General features: G+C 36.9%; 3 protein-coding genes across 3 annotated transcripts; all 3 read left to right on the forward strand.

Moving 5' to 3' along the window:
- The first annotated feature begins 9,220 nt into the window (after window positions 1–9,220).
- Window positions 9,221–11,401, forward strand: LOC101301725 (vesicle-fusing ATPase-like). The gene has a single exon (XM_004288902.1). It carries the CDS (start codon window positions 9,221–9,223, stop codon window positions 11,399–11,401), a length of 2,181 nt encoding a protein of 726 aa, XP_004288950.1.
- A 2,353-nt stretch (window positions 11,402–13,754) lies between these two features.
- LOC101299801 (translation machinery-associated protein 22-like) lies at window positions 13,755–16,224 on the forward strand. The gene is made up of 7 exons (XM_004287517.1): window positions 13,755–13,954; window positions 14,056–14,143; window positions 14,315–14,378; window positions 14,493–14,574; window positions 14,669–14,736; window positions 14,812–14,895; window positions 15,752–16,224. The coding sequence occupies exons 1-7, from the start codon at window positions 13,807–13,809 to the stop codon at window positions 15,806–15,808; spliced, it is 591 nt and encodes a 196-aa protein (XP_004287565.1). The 5' UTR covers window positions 13,755–13,806; the 3' UTR covers window positions 15,809–16,224.
- A 1,050-nt stretch (window positions 16,225–17,274) lies between these two features.
- Window positions 17,275–19,943, forward strand: LOC101302014 (cytokinin dehydrogenase 2-like). The gene is made up of 5 exons (XM_004288903.1): window positions 17,275–17,860; window positions 18,231–18,358; window positions 18,471–18,737; window positions 19,214–19,482; window positions 19,604–19,943. Exons 1-5 carry the CDS (start codon window positions 17,275–17,277, stop codon window positions 19,896–19,898), a joined length of 1,545 nt encoding a protein of 514 aa, XP_004288951.1. The 3' UTR covers window positions 19,899–19,943.
- Window positions 19,944–24,852: the final 4,909 nt, after the last annotated feature.

Genomic DNA, 24,852 nt, shown 5'->3' on the forward strand with positions numbered 1-24,852 from the left:
GGCGGTGAGAGAGAATAAGAAGCGGGGGATTTGGAGGTTGAAGAAGACTGAGAATCATCTGGTTTTGTTTTGATTCTGGTAAAATCTAAATGGGCCTTGTTGTTGAAATAAAGTCTAATGGGCCTGATTTAGTTGGCACTGAAGCACCCAGGGGTGGAGTGGCTAAGTTTTGGACTTATTGGATTTCTTTTTTGGGTTGGATTGGATTGAATCTGTCAGATTATTTAGTAGATAAAAATAATTCTAAGAAGTGAAACATATACACCAACGAGGTGGAGACCCCAACCAAGCTCGATCCCCTGCTGCTAACGGGTCTTATTTGGTTCGCGATCAATAAATTATCTTATGAAAATTACCTAGGAGCTGGTGTGACGGGTACGTGTCCATTGAAAGTCTTATAAGGTTAAGGTTATAGGTGGAAATTCATACATGTGGCTGGTGTGACAGATACGTATCCACCGTAAATTCTTCAGGGTTAAGGTTGTAGGTTTGCCTGATGATGATGGTGTTGCTTAACCAAGCTCTCACCTATACTTTTATAAACCGAAAAAATAAATATTAGTATATCATTCCTTTTCAAAAACTCGATCATTTTGCATATGGCTCTCAAACTTCTTGAGTACTCTGAGAATTATTAATGGTGGGACGGGTGGGTAGCTAGGGTTACATAAAATAGAAAGCGTAAGTGCAAGCACAGTGGACCATAGAGATGTTTATACATACGTACTTGTACATAAAGATGGAAATTAGGGTTTATTCTTGTCCATGAAATGATAGCAAGTCCAAGTAGTTGGTAGCTAGTAAATGGAAAATGGAAAACCGTTCACATGCACTCGACTATGAATAATTCAACAGGTACTACCATCTATGGCCTGGGGGTCCATATGTGTTCATATTCACATTCAAATAATTGTACTGGTCGACCAGCCTTTATCCACAGTCTGACAATTTTGCAAACATTGTCACTTATCTAGTTATCTATGAATTTAATCTGCACAATACGATGCTCCTAGCAAGTGTGAAGTACGTGTGAACCCTATGCGAATAAAATAAAGACTTAGCTAGATTGTTGACGCAGGTCGACGATCTGAGATCTAATATAAGGTCTTGGTCTTGGTCTTCTTCCTTTTTGGTAAACAAATTAAATGTCTTGGTCATTGTTTCTGTATATTCAGTTCGATCATATGCTCAACTAATAACTTACTATTTACTGGGACTTTGCTTTGTAAAAATCGACCTAATTATGTGATGTTTTGGGATACGTGGCTCGTTCTTTACCTATTTTCTAACCGTAAATGATTGAAGTTCTGGGTGGAACTGTGGAAGTAAGCGATAAAGTTCTGCTGAATCAAAACCCTAGATTCTTTGTTGTCTTTATAGACAAAAAAACAGTGAAAGCTAGACTCCTCTAGTTTTGCAAAGCTCTGTTTTGCTTTTGCCCGAGAGTAACAAGAATCTGCGAATAGTGCAATGCATAGTCATGGGGGTGCTGCCGTGCCTAGGCCTAGTACCAGTGATCGATTCAAAAATCTCCACTGCTTAAGTTATCATCATCTCTAGCTATAAGCTTTCAGACAAATCTGAAGTTTCGTTTCTAAACTAGCTTACAAAAGCTGCACATTATTCGATTGCATTTTCATAACAAGTCAAAGAGCTGGGTTAGGTTCCTGAGATTTCCTTCACTGTGTTATTTGGCCCTTTATACGATGATTCTACATGTTTGGCATATGGTGATGAGTCAAGACTGTGAATAGTTAGAACGTGAAACATCGAACTACCAAGATATTTTTTTCATTAACATAAGTAATCGAAGCTTTATGATCTTATAACAATAACAACATAACAAAAATGCCAATGTTGCTCCCAGAATGTGCGTATGATCCTCTTCCTTTTGTTGTTACTTTGGAGCCCTTTTCAAGTTTTCATCATCAAAGAAAATATAACAGAAGGTTAAAGATGAGACATCAATGTCATTACTTGAAACGTGCCGAGTGCTAACTGGTCCTTTGATGCTTTTCATGCTCACGTATACTACCCAACAAAGAAAAACGTCACACCCCAAGCTGCTTATATACACGAGCAACTCCTATTCCCCGTTTCACAACCACAGAAAGCCCTCCATTTCCATCAACCTCTAGCTTTCCTCTCTGATACAGCACTCACAAAACCACTTAAGCAAAAGCAAAAGCAAAAGGGCATCAAAGCATAGCAGATATGTCGGCTTACATGCTCAACTGGCTCACACCCAACTCCCTGATCTTCCTCTTCCTCAACCTCACCATCGGAACCATCGTCATCTGCCACCGCTTCCACAAAACGCCGAAGCATCAAGATCACCAACACCCTTCGCTCCTGCAACGGGTCAGGTCGTTCGACTTCTCCCACTACAACTTCCAACCCGATCCCCCGGAAAACCCAACTGGACTAGTCCGGACTCCTTCGTTCATGGAACGCCTCAGGTCCATCAACTTTTCCCAGTACAACTTCCAACAGCCCTACCCGGAACCCGACCACGTAACGGAGTATCCGGCGCCGGAAAACCAGACCGGAGTTGTCCGGACTCCCTCGCTCTTGGACAGGGTCAGGTCCTTCAACTACAGCTTCCAACAACCGGAACACGTAACGGAAGACACAACACCGGACCACCCTACCGGAATAGTCCGGACTCCATCTTTCTTGGCCCGGCTCAAGTCCATGGATTTCTCCTCCCTCTACAGATCCGACCAGGAAAGTAAAGATCTTCATATGGTCAACCGGAGCAAGTCGGACACGGGTCATGAAGAAAGCCGACCGGAAAAGGTGATAAAGAAGTCTAACAGCGAGAGAGGATTTGAAGAAAACGACGGGGGTGATGTGACTGGTGTCCGGCCGCGAAGGGTGGTGGAGAAAACGATGTCGTTTGGAGACGACGAAGAAGTTGACGCGAAAGCTGACGACTTCATCAACCGGTTCAAGCAGCAGCTCAAGTTGCAGAGGCTCGACTCGCTTTTGCGTTACAAAGAAATGCTCAAGAGAGACTAAATTATTTTTTATTTTTATTTTTTATTCTAGTGTGGATTTTATTTCTTTTGTTTTGTGAACCGTTTTGAGAATTTGAGGAGGTTGCTTTGTTTGGGTAATTTGGTATTTCAGATCTGCGTATCTATTGCTATGCATTGCAGCATTGGTGAGGCAAGAGAGCAGTGTGAAAGGTGATGGACTACATCATCCAAACTATACACCAAAATTTCCAATATGAAAGGCACCAAAATTTCCAATATGAAAGGTGATGCACACAGTTTTTATAATACCATTTCTTCTCAGAATTTGGCCAACATTGGAATCCGTAAAGAAGACCATGAATGAGATTTTTATTTTTATTTTGTTAAATCGAGATTACTCAATTTTCTCAAAAGTTTTTTAGCAATGACTGAAATTTTGATCTTCTAAAATATATATATAAAATATCGAAATCGAAATCGATAAAATTTTGTAAGATATATTAGGAATACTATGAAATTTATTAAGCTGATATATTATAGAGTTTACGTATATTAGTCGTAGATGTATGTCAGCTGTGTTAGTTAAGAGGTTTATATCTCTCTTCATTAACCCAGGTTGGAGTGCCCATGCGGTAAAGGTTTGTTTTTGTCCAAAAGTGTCACATTTGGGACGAACTGAAGACAGATTATCAGTAATTTATAGCAAATTTCGATATTTTCCCTAAATTTGTTGAGATATTGGATGTTTCTGTTGATATTCTCATGGTATGCTTAGAAAATATCGGATGTACGTACCAAAAAATGAAAAAATCGGCCAGATATCGTCGAAAGTGTCGATATTGCAGTCATTGTTTTTTAGACCCAGAGATTAATTTGTAGTGGATATCGAATCATCAATCATGTCAGGATGTTTACCAAAAAAAAATTGGGATTTAACATGAATCAGCGTCGGTGGGATTCGAATCTGAATATAGAGTTTCACACCTAAGTTTTTACCAATTCGATCAATTGTTATGATTACCATGGACCATGGTTGAGACTTGAGAGTTGAGACTCGGGAGAAAGACTTCAATCTAATTAATTATTTAGGTGGCAGTTATGACCTTACCTTCAATATATTGTTAATGCCAGTAATTACTGGGAAAACCGCTCAACTAGTGGGATGAAATCACTTGTACCCAACTTGCCTTGCGTCAATTACTTAATTATATGCCAACAATCAAATTTTGACACGTGGAATTTCACTCACAACTCCTAACAGAAATCTAACTCTGTTAATTTTTATTAAATTAATTTCTTTTCTTTTTTTAGCGTGAATTTCATTTCTTTTGTTTTGCGAACCGGTTTAAGAATTTGAGGAGGTTTCTTTGTTTGGATATTTTAGTATTTCAGATCTGCATATATCTATTGCTATGCATTGGAGCATTGGTGAGGCAAGAGAGCAATGTGAATGGTGATGCCGTGATGGACTACATCATCCAAACTATACACCAAAATTTCCAATGATATCCTTAGATCGAGGATTCGTCTGATATTGTTTATACATCTGGAAAAAAATATAATTATTTTTTGGTTTTTTATTTAATTAAATTATATGAAATATTATTGATCTCAAGTAGAAGTTACAAAGCAAATCATTCCATTGTCTCGCATACATAGTGCAAATAAGAACAAACGACTTGCAAAGGATTAGTTTGAGGCCTCAACATTAAGTTCACTAAATGTTAGTGCATTGATAGCTTGACGGACTCTGCGAGCTAGATGTAGCGAAATGGTTTCATAGGATTTGGAGTATCGTAATTGAGCGCTTTGGCTCTAGTTATTTTATGTCTCTCTAGTATCTTATATGTATCTAGTTTTATCCTATGCTAAGCTCACGATTAAGTGAGCTAAATGTCTAATGTAATGACACTATTGTGATCCTGGTGATCATTGTACTCTCGGTATTATGGCTTTCGATTATGTATATGATGATTACTTTCAAAAAAGTCCCCTTTGCATTTGGGGAATTATGAGACGTAGTAACTCATGAGGGTCTCTGCTACCTCTACGATTGAAAAGTATAATGATATGTCTAATATATATATACCACTGTGGGTATTATCAAAAACTCTTTATCTATCCATTGTCGATAGAGGGAGGGTCGGGTGTGTATTGACCTATTTTGGCTTGAGTAATAATGTCAATTCGATAGTTGTGAATTTTATTTTATTTTTTTGCAAGATATGCTTAATTTTTTTCTTAGGTTTAATCCGGCATAGGTGAATTTCTCATTTGTATATTTTGTACTTTTGTAGACTATAGTCATTTAGTTGTTAACATATTGCATTCAACTTCTATTAAAAAAAACATATATAACCCCAAAGTGGGTGGCAAAATAAATCATGACTTTATTCCCATAAATTTATATCTATTTGTAGCAATAAACAACAACAGTCCTCAATTAGTCATAAACATTTATCCACCATAAATTGTAGCATTTTGTTTATTTCACATTTGCCCCCCACTACGTGGAATATATGAAATTACGCACCACAGAGCACATTTGTCAAAACATTTACCGTATCCGGAGAAGATATGACCCATGCATTGGAATTGACACTTGGTTTCACATACTGCTGCTTTTGCATCATCTTTAAGACTGTTTGGAAGAATCACCTCTTTCTTGTATTTGGTATCAAAATTAACCGATGATGATGATGATGAGAGATCACCAGTTTTGGAGAAAACACGATCAAATGCTTCATCTTCTGGATTAGTTTTGGACTTGGCCACCAGTGATGATGAGGCCTCAACATTGTTGGAGAATAGATGTTCATACACTTTATTTTCTGGATTAAAGGCTTCGTCATTAAGTTGATATCGAGCTAGAACAAGCATAAGCATGCTCACCAAAATCACCATCCTTAAAACAACTGCACCCATAACTGCCTATGCACCCTTATTTTCTTACAGACTTGTTTTGGGTAATTCTCGTGGTACCGTGGTACTTACTTTGGATGATCGATCTCTTAGCTCACTGGTGAATGAAGTGGAAGATAAAGTCACAATTTATACTATTTTTTTTTTATACTACAATTTATACTATGATATGTCTACCATTTCGAGTATAATTGATCATATTAATTATGTTATTCTATCTTAAAAGATTTACTTCTTTTCTTTTTTTTTCAATTTCCATCCATCTTCCCCTACAATTGAATTTTTATCTATCTTCTCCAATAATTTAATTTTACATTTGTCTTGTTAAGGTAAATCTATAAGTTGGCCTTTCTCTTAAAGACTTGTGATGAGTGTTGACATACGGTACTTATTTGAGGATCATGATATTTTAAGATTTTTGTTGTAAAGTCAGGCAAATTGAATCCTTATATAAAATATTAACAATCAGATTCTCTAATTTTCATTGACATAATTGACATAAGCTCATGAAGATTAAATAATATATATGATTTTTAATGTATTTGATATAAGGTTCAATTAGCCTGAATTTACCACAATTTTAGAATATCACAATCCCTAAATAAATACTGTGTGTCAACACTCATCACCAGTCTTTAAGAGAATGACCAACTTAGAGATTTACCTTAACGAGACACATAGGCAAAACTACATTGAGGCCAAAGGGTGTCATGGCACCCCCTGTAATTTTATTCAACTTGTGTATTATGCAGTTGTGATTAAGAAATTTGATATAATTAGAAGCAAAAGCTATGTAATTTATGAGTTTGGCCCCATTCCTTTCCTATTAAACCACAAACACCATTTATATTGTTATTAAGTTTAATTTATCCAACTTATTTCTCCTAGCTACCTTATAATCAACTCTTGCCATATACTATAATCCACAATCAATTCCATAATGAACTTATTTCTCTATATATTATGAATTCCAAATTTCATATATATATTTTTTCTTCAGTTTAGCAATTATGATGTGCAAAATACAAAAGTAAATTTCTTTTGATATTGTATTCAAAAACGTAAAGTTATTGAATTTTCAAATTCTATGTTTTTTACTTTGTAAGTTGGCCGCCCTTTATATCTAATCCTAACTCCGCCATTGACGTGACAACCGTAAATTAAATTGTTGGAGAAGATAGATAAAAATTCAATTGTAGGGGAAGATGAATGGAAATTGAATTGGATCTTTTTAAGATAGAATAACATAATTAATAGAATCAAGTTATTCTCGAAATGATAGACATATCATAGTATAAATCGTGACTTTATTAGCTTCCATTGCATTCACCAGGGAGCTAAGAGATCGATCATCCAAAGTAAGTACCATGATACCACGAGAATTACCCAAAATAGTGTTCATGGCTTGGATTTAATTCATATTGTTATTAGGGTTTAATTTCCCATAAGTCCTTTAGAATTTCAGTAAATAGTGGGAAAGCTGCTCAACTAGTGAGACGAAATTACCTATGCCCAACTTGTCGTGTGCCAATTATGTGCCAACAATAAAATTTGGGGATTGAAATTCGCAAATTTGGGGATTGAAATTTGGGGATTATAATCCATACTCATTCTTTTCTCTTATAGTTACTATAGTTTTGTCTTTACTCATTTGTGTTTTGTGTCTATGTGAAATCTTTAACTATAAAAGGAAAATTGGAGTGTGGATTGTAAAATGAGAAGTGCAAATTTCATTCCCCTAAAATTTTGACAATGTGGAATTCCACTCACAACTCTTAACAGAAATCTAACTATATTAACTTTTATTAAATTGGGATTTTTAATAAAGAAAAACAACTCGGTCTATTCTTTCTTCCAATTTTTTTCTCCTCCAGCCTTTTCCGCTTCCTCTCTACTTCTCCTCAATCATCATCGTCGCTCTTAAACCCAAAATTCTGTTACAAAAAAACTTCATTGGCGTGATTTAGAAGGGGATCGAGTTGCACATAGAGAGTATGGTGATGATGCGGGTGTTGAGAACGAAGTTGTGGGAATTGGGTGGATTGGGAGATGATGCGATGGAATTTGTGGCCATTCAATGTCGTTGTGGCGGCCGCAGGCTTGGATGAGGGTACGTGCTGATGGTATCTATGAGGTGTTGTGGAATGGGGGAGGCATTGGTCTGGAGGTGGGTGAGGGCGGCAAAAAGGTAACGGAGTTGCAGAGGTTATTGAGTGGGTTAGGTTTGCCCGGTAAGTGCATGCAAAATGCCATGACTGCTTTATTGAGGCAACGAGCTAGTTCCTTGCTTAGTCAAATGGTCGCTGCCTCTTTACGGCAAGGTGAAATCTCAATATAATAAGAAAACAAATGTACAAAGTTTTTTATGGCTCTATAAGAGCATTAAGTTTCTATTATGTCGCTATGTTTTAGTCAAAACAAATATGGTTGTCAATGAGGCACTCTTTGCAAAATGGTTCTTGCTTGAATGCATAGGTTGTGTAGGGTATCCTAATATTGTTTTAAGGTGTTCTTACACTATGGGGTTAAGGTTCAATGTCTCCTGCTTGTATTATGCGGTTTCATTAATAATAACAGCATGAGGGCAACCTTCTAGCCCTTATATAAAAAATAAAATAAAAAATAATTCTAAAATTCAAAGCAATTCAAGCATATTCCCATACCTTAAACTTGAATTCGCAGCTGCTCAGTGGACGTTTGTGATTTGTTCATCAACTAATGGCTATTGTGAGAGATAAGCAGCCTCTTCCTATTCGAATACCTCCCATTCTTACGATCCTTATGACTTTTCTGATATGATGATGAGCTTGAGAGAGGGGAAGATATATATCAAACCAAAAGTAGAGAAAAGTCATCCAAACTAATTAATCTGAATTTTCGTTATATTTATCTATTTAAAGTATCTTGAGTACACTGTGTGTATCTATACACATATATGTGAATGATCAAGATTAGATGACATTATATAGAAACACAGTGGTCAAACACATGAATTGTTATAAACGACTAAGATTGCATTGCACCCTGTATTTATACGTTGTGCATACAAGAATTTCCCGTTTTATTTGACTAAATCAATCTTTCCTCTTTGTCCAAGAATAAGCAAAGCTCGATCTGAGCCCAAAGAGGAACACCCTGGATTCCTAATTTCCCTAGGAATCCTAGCCCAATAGGGATGAAAACTTGTATATAAATACCCATGCCACACACTCTAAACCTACCCCTTCATCCTAGACTCTTCTCTTTTCTGATCGAGATTCTCAAGAAAATTACTAGAATCTCCCGACACATCACCCTTCTCATCAGCCACCATGCATATGATCGTAACCAGCCCCGCCGGTGACTCCGCCTTCACCAACCACGCCTACTGCTCGCCGTCCGATCTGCCCACCTTGGCCGTCCCTCAATCCGACCGCTGCTATGCCACCGTCGGCGACAACTACGTCCTATCTGTCAGCCCCCAAGAAGGCATAGAGAGCCGTCACATTGCTCTGAATGCGACCCAACAAAACCAAGCTGGGGTTTCTGTCGGTGACAAGGTTTCTGTCGTCAAATTTGTTCCGCCCGAGGAGCACTTTAACTTGGCACTGATCAAGATTGAGATAGAGCTGTTGGGGAAGAGAACCAAAACTCGAGAAGTTGATGCTGTTAAACTCGACAAGTTGCTTAGAAACAAGTACATGTACCAGATTATGACGGTTGGACAAAAAGTAGCATTCAAGTCTGATGGAGGTCGTGAATACGTTTTCACAGTCCAGCAAGCTGCAGTAGTAGATCAGGGACGTCAAGAAAAGGCTGATGCTGATGATCTTGAAAGAGGGATGATATCATCTGGGACATACTTCATCTTCGACACACCAAGGGGTTCAAATGCACTAAAGATAACAAACCAGCGTAAAATCTTTACGCACAAGGAACTTGATCTTCAAAAACTCGGCATTGGTGGATTAAATGCCGAGTTTGAAAGTATATTTCGAAGAGCTTTTGCGTCCCGCGTAGTCCCTCATCATGTGGTAAATAAAATGGGGATGAAACATGTCAAGGGAATGCTGCTTTATGGACCACCTGGTACTGGAAAAACTCTGGTGGCTCGTCAAATAGGGAAAATTTTGAATGGCAAAGCTCCAAAGATTGTTAATGGCCCTGAATTGTTGGACTGTTACGTTGGCGAAAGTGAGAAGAATGTTAGGGAGCTATTTGCTGATGCTGAACAGGATCAAATAGTTTATGGGGATGAAAGTGATTTGCATGTCATAATATTTGACGAAATTGATGCTATTTGTAAGAAAAGATCAGGTTCCAGCCGTGATAGTTCACGCATTCATGATAATATTGTCAACACATTACTTACCAAGATGGATGGAGTGGAGCCTCTGAATAACATTCTAATAATTGGATTGACTAATCGAAAGGAGTTGCTGGATGAAGCCCTTTTGAGACCAGGACGCCTGGAAGTTCAAATTCAGATAGGCCTTCCTGATAAAAAAGGCCGCTTAGAGATTCTTCAAATTCATACAAAAAAGATAGAGGAGAGCTCTTTTCTTGCTCCCGATGTGAATCTTCGAGACCTTGCTACTCGTGCAGAAAACTATAGTGGTGCAGAACTTGAAGGTGTTGTTAGAAGTGCTTCGTCATTTGCTTTGAATAGACAACTGAGTCTGGACGATCTTACCAAGCCAGTGGATGAGGAGAATATTAAAGTTACCATGGATGATTTTAGACACGCTCTTGAAGAAATTAGACCTACTTATGGAGCCTCAGCAGAGGAGCTTGAACGATGCAGGTTAAATGGCATTTTGAATTGTGGTGATCGACATAGGCATGCTTATGACAGAGCTATGCTACTCGTGGAGCAAGTTAAATCGAGTGAAGCAAGTCGTTCTCTTCTTCTCAAATGCCTTCTAAAAGGCGCTAGTGGCACTGGCAAATCGGCCTTGGCAGCTACCATCGGCATCAACAGCCGATTTCCATTTGTCAGGATTATTTCGGCTGAGTCCATGATTGGTCTTTATGACGAAAGAGCAAAATGTGATCACCTCAAAAACATCTTCGAAGAAGCTTACAAGTCACAATTGAGCATCATTATCTTGGACGACATTGAGAGGTTGATGGAGTTTATTCCTATCGGTCCAAGGTTTTCAACCATGATATATCAAACACTATTGAGTCTTCTGAAGCGCCTTCCCCCAAAGGGGACCAAGCTTCTGGTGATTGGAACAACCAGTGAATTCGAATTCTTGGAGTCAGTTGGCTTCTGCAACACATTTTCTCACACTTACAATGTCCCTACATTAACTAGTGAGGATGCAAAGAAGGTGTTAGAGCAGTTGAAAGTTGTTGCTGATGAGGACATTAACGCAGCTGCTGATTCCCTGAATGACATGCCTATCCAGAAGCTCTTTACCTTGATTGAGACAGCAGGCCAATGTGCCAAGCCTGGAAAAAAGAAAATAAGTATCACTGACTTGCGCAATTGCCTTCGGGATATTGGGCGATAGCACTACATGTAAACTCTTCTTTTTATACTTGTATTCTGTAGCTGCATAACATTCTAGAATTACATAACTAAATGATGGAGGCAAATGGATTCTAGAATTAAGATCAGATCATCATATTCTTGTGTTACAGACGAATGATCTAACTCTGAACTAAGAAATCCTCATACAAACGTTACTACTTTTTTATATTTTCATTTCATGTAAGGCATCCTTTTGTAAGTGCTTTGGTCATGTATTATATGAGGACCATATAAGCAAGAACGAGAAGTTCATGGTTATTGAAGATTAGTAGGTACATTTCTGTATTGATGAACACAAATATTGATTACTCATTTATACATAACTGATATGAGATCCTTTAAAAAACCGTCTCTATGTTCCATGCCAGCAGCCTCGTCTTCTGTAATTTTTTCATTGTCCACAGACTCCAAGCATTGTTCAGGCGCCTTAGGGGTAGAACTACACGATATTATTCAAGAGAAAACATTATGACATATCATTCTACAATTTATATGACACTTAATTATGTGATCGTTCAGCTTGTCCTTTGAAACTTTTTTTTTTTTTGAATTGGACAACTATTGTCCATTGAAACTTGTACTGGGATTCTCGTCCTCATCTCTGAGCTCCATGTCAAAGGACCTCTCCTCATCTGCAGCTCCGACCAAATTCGGTCGGTAATTGTGTCCACGTTCAAAAACTTTCACGTCTCCCATTAATTCATCTGGCTGCATATTACTCGCAAAATACTTATCGGTAAGTACTTAGAATATATAGTTCGCATATTTTTGTGCTCTAAGTTAATGGACTTCTCTGTTTGGAATCATGTTACTTGGATTTGTTTGGATAACAGTCTAAAGCTTCTACATCATCTTTACTCAATCTAATGGTTATAAAAATTATGATAAGGGAAAATCCAACCTCTTGGATTGAGTAAGGATGATGTTGAAGCCTTATATTGTTATCCAAACAAATCCGAACAATATGAATCCAAGCAGAGAAGAAGCCGGATCCAAAGTTAATATCTCATGTAAAAATTTACTTTTCTCGAGAAATTGTGACGACAAGAAAAAAGGTGAATTATTGAAGATCTTACTAGGTCAGGAAGGTCACTGAAATAATCAGATTGATCTTGTTCTAGCTTTATCTTTTGCTGCTGTTTATGAAAAGCTAGGTGTTGATTCACAACACTGAGTTGTTTTTCCTGAAACGCAACCTGGGCTGCTAGATCTTTGATCACACCATAGCAACCATGCACAGGATCATTCTTCCAAGCGTTCCCTTCAATGAGTATGGAATCAGCAGCAGCTTGTCTTTGATGTGGTTCAATCCAGGACATGATCTTCACTATGTTGCTCACACCGAAAAGTTTGTGAGCGTTCTGAAACTCATTGTACTTGCTCCCCGGAAAGTATGGAGCCAATTCACAGTTGGAGTCGCACTTCTTTCTCTGGTGCTTGCAAGAAGCACAAGCATGATTTACAGGTGATGGTGAACTCTCCGTATCCATGACTGGTAGAGACATAGAACAATGAAATCTGCAAAACTAGGGATTAAGTATGGGGCTAAATATGGAGGTAATTAATGTCCTTCCAACGCACATCTTCAGATTTTGCAGGAGATTTTCTGGCATATATATGTAGAATTTAAATGGATTTTCATAACGCATATTTGTTGCCTTTCAAATCCCAAATTTCTACGGTAGGGTCTCCATTGCTTATTAACTCGATCTGATTAAGCAAAACAAGTTTCCTTAGGAGACATTACAGATAAAAATTTGATTACTCCAAATTGAGTAAAATTACTAGGATTTGTGTCCTTATACGCAAACCCTAGAATAGAATAATACTCTCTGAGAAGGTTATCCATGAGAAAACCCTTGCCAAATTTTCGATCATAGAAGAATTCATTGAGTATAAACCAATTATGCACAACGAGTTATGGAAAATCTTAAGCAAACACCACTGCAAGCACACGAATCCGAATGCCCCTCAAACTAGATTGCTAGCCACAAACTGATGGAATTAGGACTCGAATTCTAGATATAGAGTTTCCATACTAAACAGTTTGACAAACTTTACCACACCATGCTGTTCAACAAACTTTCCCACACTAGTCTCATCGTGAAATCAAATTTCTTTTTGTGATTATCGTCTACTATGAATCACAATTCATACGTAACAGGCCCTATGTGGGCCGAATACCGCTTCATATTTGGGCCTGCAACTTCACACTAACACATATAAGTGATATAACCCGTCGTCCTCGACAACTTTCAACACCGTCTTCAATCCTAGGGGATTGCGTACTCAAAACGCAGCGTTTTTACTTTCCCAAACTCAGAGACTCTGAGAAACGAGAGCGATTAGAGAAGAGAGAAAAGAGGGGCTTGAGGTCGAGCTTTCATGGCGGGAAAACCCCAACCGGTCCGCGTTCTGTACTGCGCCGTCTGCAGCTTACCAGCAGAGTACTGCGAATTCGGACCCGATTTCGAGAAATGCAAGCCCTGGTTGATCCAAAACGCCCCGGAGCTTTACCCCGATCTCGTCAAAGGTGAACACTCCATCTCCCAAACCCTAATCTCAGTAATTTTGATTTTAATCGCTGTTAAATTTTGGTGTTTAATAGTGAAAATTGGTTTGTTGATTGTGTAGATGCTACTGCGAAAGAAGCGGATAGAGTAGCCGATCAGTTGAACGCCACCGGTATCTCTTACGGTAGTGGCGACGGAGCTACTGCTTCTTCAGGTATAATTATACGTATCTGTAGGTGTATTTATGTATTTGAGCTTTTATTTGTGTTTGTAAAGTATTATGAGTTATGATATAGTGTTTCTGAATTTATACATGTGTGAATTTGTATGAATCATATTGTTTTGCGCGTTGCGAATGTAATAACACTTTTGATTGCTGGTGGTGGAACTTCAGCACCTAAAGAAGAGGTGAAGCGACTGCCGGGTGGGAAGGTTAAGAAAAAGGTGAGTTTTGTGAGAACCTTTAATTTCATTCCATGCCGTAAAGGTGAACTATGTATGGACAGCATTAATATTTAGATTGCGATGATTAACTTTGGTCGTGTTGTTTTTCTGCAGGAGAAGCTGGAAGTTATTATTGAAAAGGTTACACGTAATAAGCGGAAATCTATCACAACTGTCAAAGGGCTGGACCTTTTTGGTGGGTAATTTGCTGTTTTGTGTTCTTTGTTTTACTGTCAACATTCTTATTTTGCTGAAACAGTGTTTAACTAGTGTGTTGGATTACATTTCAGGTGTCAAGCTTAGTGATGCTTCAAAGAAGTTGGGGAAGAAATTTGCTACAGGAGCTTCTGTTGTTAAGGTGATTATAGTTCAAGAACTGATTTTCAAATGTTTTCAGCTATGTTCCTTATGTTTTGTTATGGTTTTTTCTCAGGGGCCAACCGAGAAGGATCAAATTGATGTTCAAGGGGATATATTTTATGATATTGTGGAATTCATTACCGCCACATGGCCTGATGTAAGCTACTACTCTTACTGTCCTTTTATTTAAACAGCAGTAGTCCTTTATTTTCCACCAAATTATTCCGTTTTACTTCTTGTACAGGATTTTAAGCCAAAGTATGGTTATTATGTAGTCCAAGTGAGTGAATAAGGATGCTAGTTTAGTTCTGTGATCTCAATAGGATCTTCAAAGCCTTAGATGTTCTTTAATTATACGATCTTAATATCAAGTTAAGAAACTACAACATGACAATATCAACCCTGGCCAAGTTTTAGGTTTGCTACATATTGAACATTTACTGGTGCTGTCATTTTTAACTTGTGTCTTGGTTTTCTATTTTCCATTCATGGTCCATTAGCTAGCACCCATATTAGGAACTGTTTGTAACGACTTATCTAATAAGTGTCAGCGTATCAAGATTATTGTTTCACAGTCATACCATGCTCTGGGTTTGGCCTTATTTTCTGAAATCCGTGTTTCTCTCAGTGTCTCTTTTCCTTTTTGCATTTCCATTATATCTGACTTTAAAAGATAAACTAATAAAACAGTACACAGATGGTTGGATCGAGTATTGATAATGCTCATGTTCTCATTGAGATCAAACTGTAGAGTTTTATGGCTGTAGAGATATGTTTATATTCTTGACTGTGATTGTTATGAGTTGAACATGAACTGCTATCAGAGCAAGAAAAAAGAACACACACTCAAAGATTGGATGCTCTTTATCTGATTGTTCGTCCCTCTTCCCTCTGTTTATTCTAGCTATGTTTATGTTCGTCTTGTGTAGTAAAAGATCTTTTATTAATTTGGAACATGTGCTTAGTTTGTTTGGCCAAAATAAAATTATGATTTTTTCTTCACTTTCTACCAGGTCCCAGCATCTGCAATTTTCTTTATTGAAGATGGCAGAAAGGTTCCAGCTGTTTAAATGGTATACACGGCACACAAATAAGTTGGAGCATGGTATCTTCATCCTGTTGCTGTGAGTCTGAACCAGATTCAGTATGCTCTCTAAGCAAAGAGCAACCTGACATTCCTAGACTCTTTTGGCCAGTGAATTTTTGCCCCTCTCAAGAGTGTTGTATCGTGGTTGCAAGAACAGTATATTTTTTGAGTTTTTCAGGATCTATAATTTGTGTTGTAGATGGGCAATTTTGCGTGCCACTTGCACTGTTTGTGTGCCACTTTACCCAGCAATGACATAAATATCACATAGTTTATCCTGTGGCTTCCTGTAATCCTTTACTTTCTTTAGCAAATGGAGAACCAGAAACATATGCAAATTTTTGGCATACAAAATGATTTCATTTCATTCGTCAATCTTACTGCTATTCCAAATTACACAAGGTTTGTGTACGTTGTGAAGTTTTGCTGAAGGCTTTCGATATGGATACAGTTGGCACAGTTTATGCTTTGTGAAAAGCTGCTCAACTTATAAGTGAAGTAGCAAAATGCGTTTGGTGAAATTAAATTTCACAGATTAAGCTGTTGTTTGTACAAGTTAGTAACAAGCTTTTGTAAGCTAAAAGCTAATATAACCACTTACGATTGAGGTTAAGCCATCTCAAATTGGGCGATACTCGATATAAGAGTACGTTTCTCACTTTTGCAGGCACCTTATGAGCGACGCAACATCTTAGTCATACGAGTGACCAAGATGATCCAGCTCAATACGACTCTGAACTGGTCCTCAAACCCGAAAGCAAACCGACCAAATATATCCAAATCTACTTGGCCAAGGTTGACATCATGTATAAAAAAAAGTATTTGATTTCCGGAGGCTGGTTTTGGGTTGACAACAGGTACATCCGTATATAAGTATTTGATTTCGTGAGCATACATCCCTATAAAAGTATTTGATTTCGTGAGGTTGCTTCAAGAGTGGTGAAGGGTCGTAGAGGTTTTAGGGTAAAATATACCAGCTTAAGAACATAGTTTTGCGAGGTCACTAAATCAAAAGAGATTTAGCTAAGTGTTATGAAGTGAAGGATCCCATGAATGTGTAATATACAAGTCGTCGGTAAATTGGTTCTTAAACCAATGTTTTATCATACTATAATACACATTTAGCAGTGTGAGTACCTATTCAAAGTAATTAACTTACGCTGCTTAGCTATACAAACCGACCATTTGGAAGAGAAACAATATCTAGTACTATTATTAGGGTCTTACCCCCCTAACGTAACTAGGAAAAAGCTAGCTACTATGCAAGTTTACTGCTGAATTAGTACTCCTCCTCCTTGCGTACATTTGGAAAAGAAATACCAAGTTGGCCGGCCACTAAACGACGTTAGTTAACGCCATGATGAACCCTAATTTTGATTCAAAGTCTATATAAATACCACCTATCTCTCCCGGCCTCTCTTATTTCACTCACCTATCTCTCTTACAAAAATGGCTTACTTGAGTTACTTCTTCACCCTACTCATGGCTCCTCTCCTCCTAGGGCTTTTCATGTTCTCCACCGCCGTGACCGGCCAACTCGGACTACCGTACGACGTTGCGTCGAAGCTTCATAACGACAGCCAGTCCATCAACTCCACTGCTTCAGATTGGGGCCATATTTTCCATGAATACGCAGCTGCAGTTCTGTATCCAAACTCAACAAACGACATAGCAACGTTGTTGCAATTCGCCAACAATGGCTCTACGACTTTCGGCATAGCAGCCAGAGGCCAGGGCCATTCGGCTCGCGGCCAGGCCATGGCCAAGGACGGCATTGTCATAAACATGACGACTCTGAACAACATGGGGTCACGAATTGTGGTGTCGCAGAGTGGTGAATATGCTGATGTTGGTGGTGAGCAGCTGTGGATCGATGTGTTGCGTGCAACAGTTGATCAAGGCCTATCTCCGGTATCGTGGACGGATTACCTCTATCTCAGTGTTGGTGGGACGCTCAGCAATGCCGGCATTAGCGGTCAAACTTTCCGTTATGGTCCTCAGATCACCAATGTGTATGAACTGGATGTCGTAACCGGTATAGTTTTCTCACTTAATCATTTTGAATTTGATACCCATTGCCGCCAGCATGCTGCTACGTGGTCCTCCCGTAACACTGAAATTTTTTCGTATTTCATGTCTGTCAACTTTACAGTTTTTCTCATTAAATTCTTTTAAATGAAATTCCCAATCCACCTCATTGCCTTGTAAGCCTTGCATATTCATAGTGTTCTTTATTCAAGGAAATAATTAATTGCAATTAAAACATGCCTGAACAATTGCGTGTTGAATATTTCACCTCTCATGAACTTCCAAACTTATCTAAATATATACATATTCATCGAGATTGCACCACAATTATATGTATATATGTGTATGTATGTGACCATTTTCATTTTCTTATGCAGGGAAAGGGGATGTAATAACTTGCTCCTCAAAGCAGACATCTGAGCTATTCTATTCGGCTCTCGGAGGTTTAGGCCAAGTCGGCATTATAACCCGAGCAAGAATTGCACTACAGCCAGCTCCCAATAGGGTATTATGTCTTTGCTCATTGAGTTATAATTTTATCCAAATAGGATTTGAATCTAGTTTTTAGCTAATGCTGAGTATTGAAGTGTGCATGGTAAATTTGCTTTTGGCTGCAGGCTGTTTGGATACGGCTATTTTACAGCGACTTCTCTGCATTTTCAAAAGACCAGGAACTTCTTATCGCAAGCAAGGGAAAGCAGGGAAGTGTTGGATTCGATTATGTTGAAGGTTTTGTTCTAATGCCGCAGGGTCCTGTAGACCTTTCCTTCTATTCAGTAGCTGACCAACCGAGAATAACTGCTTTACTAGAACAATACGGAATCCTTTACACCATTGAAATAGCCAAATACTATGATGATAAAGCTGCAAAAACCATAGCTAAGGTATATAGATCATCACTATCATCATGTTTGTGCCTTTGTTTTCATTTCTATTAGGCTTTATGCAGACGAGATTCAGTGCAATTTCACATAATGACCTAATGTTTCACAAATTGCAGTTTATATATATATATAGTTGTTGCACGTACATAACGTTATAGGACAAAGTAGAACTAACAAAATCGAAAAACTATGAATGAGGTCTTATCTTCATGTTATATAGACGAAGTTTGAGACTTGAGGTATACAAGAATACGCGAAGAACTTCAATAGAGGAATAGGTGTGTCTCTGGAATTAACACTTAATATATACTGCTTTCTAGGGCAACCTGTGTAAAACTTTTCTATTATATATATATATATATATATATATATATATATATATATATATATATATATATATAGCCGAATTCTGTATTAGAGAACATAACATAGTCGTTTTCTTGATTAATATAAACTAATTTAGGCTCCTTGTATAGGTGGTTGAGATATTGCTCAAGCAGTTCAGCTACATTCCTGGATTCATATTCCAGCAAGATGTATCCTACATAGATTTTCTGAATAGAGTGCATACTGAAGAGAAATTTCTCCGAACACTTGGTTTATGGGAAGTTGCTCATCCATGGCTAAATCTCTTCGTGCCAAAATCAGGAATTGCAGACTTTGATTCTGGTGTTTTCAAAGGCATTCTTCTGAAACAAAAGGTTCCGGCGGGACTTGTCATCGTTTACCCCATGAACCGAAACAAGTGAGTGTATATTCTATGTGGTGGCTCTTGCTCTAGTCGCAAAGCTCCCTTCTCTTCTTCTCTTTCGTCTTATATATACATATATTGTAACAGCACATTTGTTTTGTTTGTAATTTTTCAGGTGGGACGATAAGATGACTGCAGTTATACCAGAGGAAGATGTGTTCTATGTTGTGGCGCTTTTGCATTCAAGTGGGCTCGAAGAATGGCAGCTATTTGATGAAGTCAATGCACAAATATTACAGTTCTGTAATGATACTGGTATTGAGATTAAGCAGTACCTTCCCCATTATGAAAAACAGCAAGATTGGACAGACCATTTTGGATCAAAATGGCAAACTTTCCAGGAAATGAAGGTTAAGTATGATCCAAACAAGATACTAGCCCCAGGACAAAGGGTTTTCGATGACTTGTAATTCAATTAGCCTAGTGTGAAGTTGGAGTAGATATTGGGGTAGCTGTGCATTCTCTCCGACTGTAATCTTGAATGTATAGTTCAGTACCTTGGTCCCTTAAAACTGTCATTTAGGTGTTGTGGTTTAATATACATGTTTAGTTATTTTAATAATTGGAAGCCTTATAAGTTTCATAAGCTAGCTCTTTGCATATGACACAAGCTAGTTAATAAGAAGAAAAAACAAGTGTACGTATCGATGAAGTTATATAGGATGACTAAATATTTATGTATGCTTGTACTGTGTACAGCCTTTGAGCTTTTGTATTGAAGAGAATTCCAACATAGCACACGAATATAGTCCATGAATCCTTAAAAAAATATAAATAAATAAATAAATAAAATAAATCACAAGATCCATGAATGTTTAAAAGAATGAATCACAAGATTCAAAAGAATCACAATAACAAAAAAGCATATCTGAGATTAACAGTGGAAGATCACTTGCTGTGATTTGGACACCACATTGAGAAGGAGACTAGCTAGTTTGTAATTTTTGTGGACGATTGATGAATCACTACGTATACTTGTTAATGGTTGGATTTTAGGGTTAAGTTGTCACTTTTGCTCAACCATATTTACATGATGGTGATTAACTCTTTTATCAAGTCTGGCATGTATGGACTTCAATTCAGCTTGCAGAATTTTCATTCCCTTTCAAGTATATTAATAAGTGAAGCTTTCTTTTTATCTTTGCCTTGGAAAAATACTGTAAATTACTGCTGAAGTTTGAACTTTGTTTAGAGAAAATCAAAAACGTACCTACACACAGGCTACGGTGGGCTACACTCATCTCAGATTTTGAGAAAACATTGTTTTGTTGCATAATTATAGTTAAAAAAGTTAAATATGAAAACCAGCCCAGGCCATCCTAAATTTCTATACCTAGTCTAGTCTATATGTAATTGAACTTAGTCCATATAACATTTTTTTATCTGATTACATAAATATTGTTTATTTTATTAAAAGTAATTGCCCCTTTAGTATATTTTAGGTCAACTTTCTTCTTTTTATTTATTTTTCTTTGTCGTTGTATACGTCTTCATTCTCTTATGTCGAAGTTGCTAAGCCTAGTGCCAAGCTTTCTCTCTTTAATTTTCAGGTATGATTCTTAATTAGCTATATCGATCATCCTCTTGGAGTCTTGTACGTGTCATATGACTTAGTTCTCAAATCTCAATTGATTAATGCCTTGATAGTCTCAATATCTCATCATCTCATCGCACTGTATTTCTATTGATATTCTAATTCTAATCTCAATTACTTGTTTACTTTATTATAGATGACTAATGCTAAGAGCATCTCCAACAGCTTCCCCAAAATTTCTCTAAAATGGGGAAGCAAAAGCTAAAATCTCCAAAAAAATTATGCTTAAAATCCAATAGCTTCTCCATCTTGGAGATTTCAGCATTTAATACAATAATAAAATATACTATATCATTACTAATTATAACAAAAAATATTATATATTTCATCGTAACAATAAAATACCCAATAAAATATTATATTGTTGTCTTGAATTCGTTGGAGCACGTGAAAAATTTAATTTTAAGGAATGAAGGCTTTGCTGCAAATTTGGGGAATGAAGATTTCTCTTTCTTCTCCATCCCCATTTTGGGGAATGGGATGGGGAAGCTGTTGGACCTAAAAACAACTCTATATTCCTCAAAATTGAGAAGTTCAAGAAAATGGGGAAGCTGTTGGAGATGCTCTAATAATTATATGTGTGTGTATAGTTGTAATAGTACCAACGTTTGATTTATAATTATTAGATTGTGTTTTTCCGTCTAGTTAGGTTTTAGAATTGAGTAATTTTAAATACACACCCCTTACTTAATACACTACCCATCTAGTTTTTCATTTCAATATTATATATACTAAATACACATCTCAAACTGCCTAAAATACCCTCAATATCTAAAACTAATAATAATTTGTAATTAATATAATTATTATATATTTACTATTTCACAACTCTCTTTACTTGTTTTCTTCTATTTTTTGTTAGATTTTTTTTTATCGGGTTAGAAATTTTTTCTTGATATTTTTCAATTTATAATCAAAAGATCGAGTAATATTATATTCGAACTCCAAATCTCTAATATGACATCAATCGGCTAGAATTTGAAGAAAAAATATATATTAAACATTCATAATTTTTTCAAAGTTAAGAAACTAGTAGAATTACAATAGCATAAAAACTAGTTTTTAGCCTGTAAGATAAAAACTAATGTTGATAGAAAAAAAAACTAAATGAATTAGTAAATAGTACATGTGATTATGACAGTAGTCGAAATTCAGGTGATGAATTTTGGAGAAAAGGTTTTTATTTCTTTTCTTTTGATGCATAGTAATAGTGGAGAAGAGTTAAGTTTTAGGGAATAGGAAGTTTATTTTTTTTCTCTAATAATTGATGGATGTTTTTGTAATTAAACATACCTATAAAATCTGATGTGAAATATAAAATAATTAGAGTGTGTATTAAGATATTAGAGGTGTGTATTTAAAATTTCTCGAGTCATACACTCGTTTATTGTATTGTTAGAGCGGTGCTTGTGTGCTTAATTATTAAATTTTGCAATTTGAGTATGTATGTTCTTTTGTCTTTAACTTTTGTCATTGAATTTCTATAAAATATGATAATATTGATTTTTAATGATCAGTTAATTACGTGAGTATTTGATATGTTTTTAATCTAAGATGTGATATGTAAAAATACAGTAAAAAAATTAAAGAACTTTAAGAAAAAAAATTCAGCCCACCCCAACCTAAAATCCTAAGTCTGCCATTAGAGAAAATGGTGGGTTCAGGTCACAATCAAACCATCCCCTTCAACCTTGATAGTGGAACTAGTCGAACATAACCTGGACTTTCTTTGATTTAATTACAGGGCTTTCTTTGAGATCGAATTTGAATGAATCAATCCTAGTTATTTTGACCAACAACAACAACGGCAGATGCCTGCGCCGTCTACTGTTTGATGTTTTTGAAGTAATGCATGTACGTAACTTCAGATCGATTCGAGCAGATCTTGCATCTAAAATATTGCAGCATCTGAGAAACTTTGGTCTTTCAAGAGCAAAATCCATGCTTAATTACTTTGACCAACAAGGCTGGTAGATCTCCTCAGATATCCTACCATTATTTGATGTTTTTGAAGTCATGCATGTACGTAACTTTCGATCGATTTGAGCAGATCTTGCATCTTAAATATTGCAGCATCTTTGGTCTTTCAAGAGCAAAATCAATGCTTAATTTCTTTGACCAACAAGGCTGCTGGTAGATCTCCTTAGATATCCTACCATTATTTGATGTTTTTGAAATCATGCATGTAATAACTACCAATCGATCTGAGCAGATCTTGCATTTGAAATGTTGCAATATCGATCTGACAATTGTTCGTCTTTCATGACAGCAGAAATAGATTTCCATCTTAGCAAATCTTTCATTTGAAATATTGCAGTATCTTATCCTGCATGTAACTTCCAATCGATCTTAGCAAATCTTGCATTTGAAATATTGCAGTATCTGAGAATTTTTCGTCTTTTATGACAACAGATATAGATTTGCTTCCATGAGCTATAAGATTTTGTTTCAATTGTTGGTATACCCATGATGTTTATACAAGTAAATGTCGTTCCTGTAGACCAAGCTGAGTCTTCCATCTACTACCAACGATGATGAATAACCATTAATTAGTTTGCCGGAAACTTAAAAGGATTTAAAACAAATATTATGGTTGTGAAGATTGCTAAGTTTAATGTAAGAAACAGTCTCTGTTTAGTTATAACTTATAACATACTATATACGGCTCTTAGGTTTGACGATCGAAATGATTGCGACTAATTAAGATACGTGATGCTTCTAAAATTCTAAAGAATAACCGTGCCAATTCAAACTACGTCTATATATCTACTTATCTATTACCATATGCTGCCGAAAATGGATTAGATTCGATCTCAAACGCAATAAGGAGGACCGGCCAAGTATAACATATGAAATTTGGAGTTTGAAACTTCTTGATGGGATTATCTTCAAAATTGGCACTATCTGCAAAGACCAGCTGGGAGAGAAGAAGAAGAAGAAGGTTCGATTGGATTGATTTGGATGATGGTTATGACCAAGTAAATAAAGTCAAGTCTTCACAATTATTATTCGAAAGCTTTGAATGTCTGCTATAAACTTCCTCTAGCTTTGCGAATTGCGGTGGACGTACACAAATTTTAGTTGTTCTTACAAATTGATTATAATGTATGTTCATGGATTGGGGGGTTGTCTCTCTGAATCCAAAAACATGTTTGCAGGAAGAAAAAAACAGTAAAACTTCTCTAGCTCAAAATGGATTTCGACCGGCGGTCGGTATAACATAGATGATATGCGAGTCCCACTTTATTCTAATTCTTTGGCTGATTGGTACCCAACTCTCATAACCTAATTACAATCATATTGTCATTTGTCCCACCTGGCCTCGATATGCAATTGATGAAGTAATCAGAATCAATTCCAACATCATTCTACTTATGTACTACTTGAGCTAGCATGTGAATTCATTTTGGAAATAAAATTCCCGAATTGTTAGTATTGGCAAGCATGGCTACATTGTTGATCAATCAGTTTCTAACTTGCCATGTATCGATTGCTTTGATCGCTCAGAACAGTAACAGGATAAACATGCCTGACCTAAAAAGACCACACAGAAGAACAGAGAAATGAGACAGTAGCTAGATAGACAGCTCCATCGATCATACGTAGACAAAATCGATCCAATGTTGAAAAAATCTCACCACATCGACAAGACGTGAGAGATTAATAGAACCAGCAGATAGCGAGATGAATCGAAAGAGAGCCGTGACATGAACATGTGAGAGAGAGAGAGAGAGAGAGAGAGAGAGAGAGAGAGAGAGAGAGAGAGAAGA

This window comes from Fragaria vesca, linkage group LG1 (assembly GCF_000184155.1).
Source record: "Fragaria vesca subsp. vesca linkage group LG1, FraVesHawaii_1.0, whole genome shotgun sequence".
Taxonomy (NCBI): domain Eukaryota; kingdom Viridiplantae; phylum Streptophyta; class Magnoliopsida; order Rosales; family Rosaceae; genus Fragaria; species Fragaria vesca.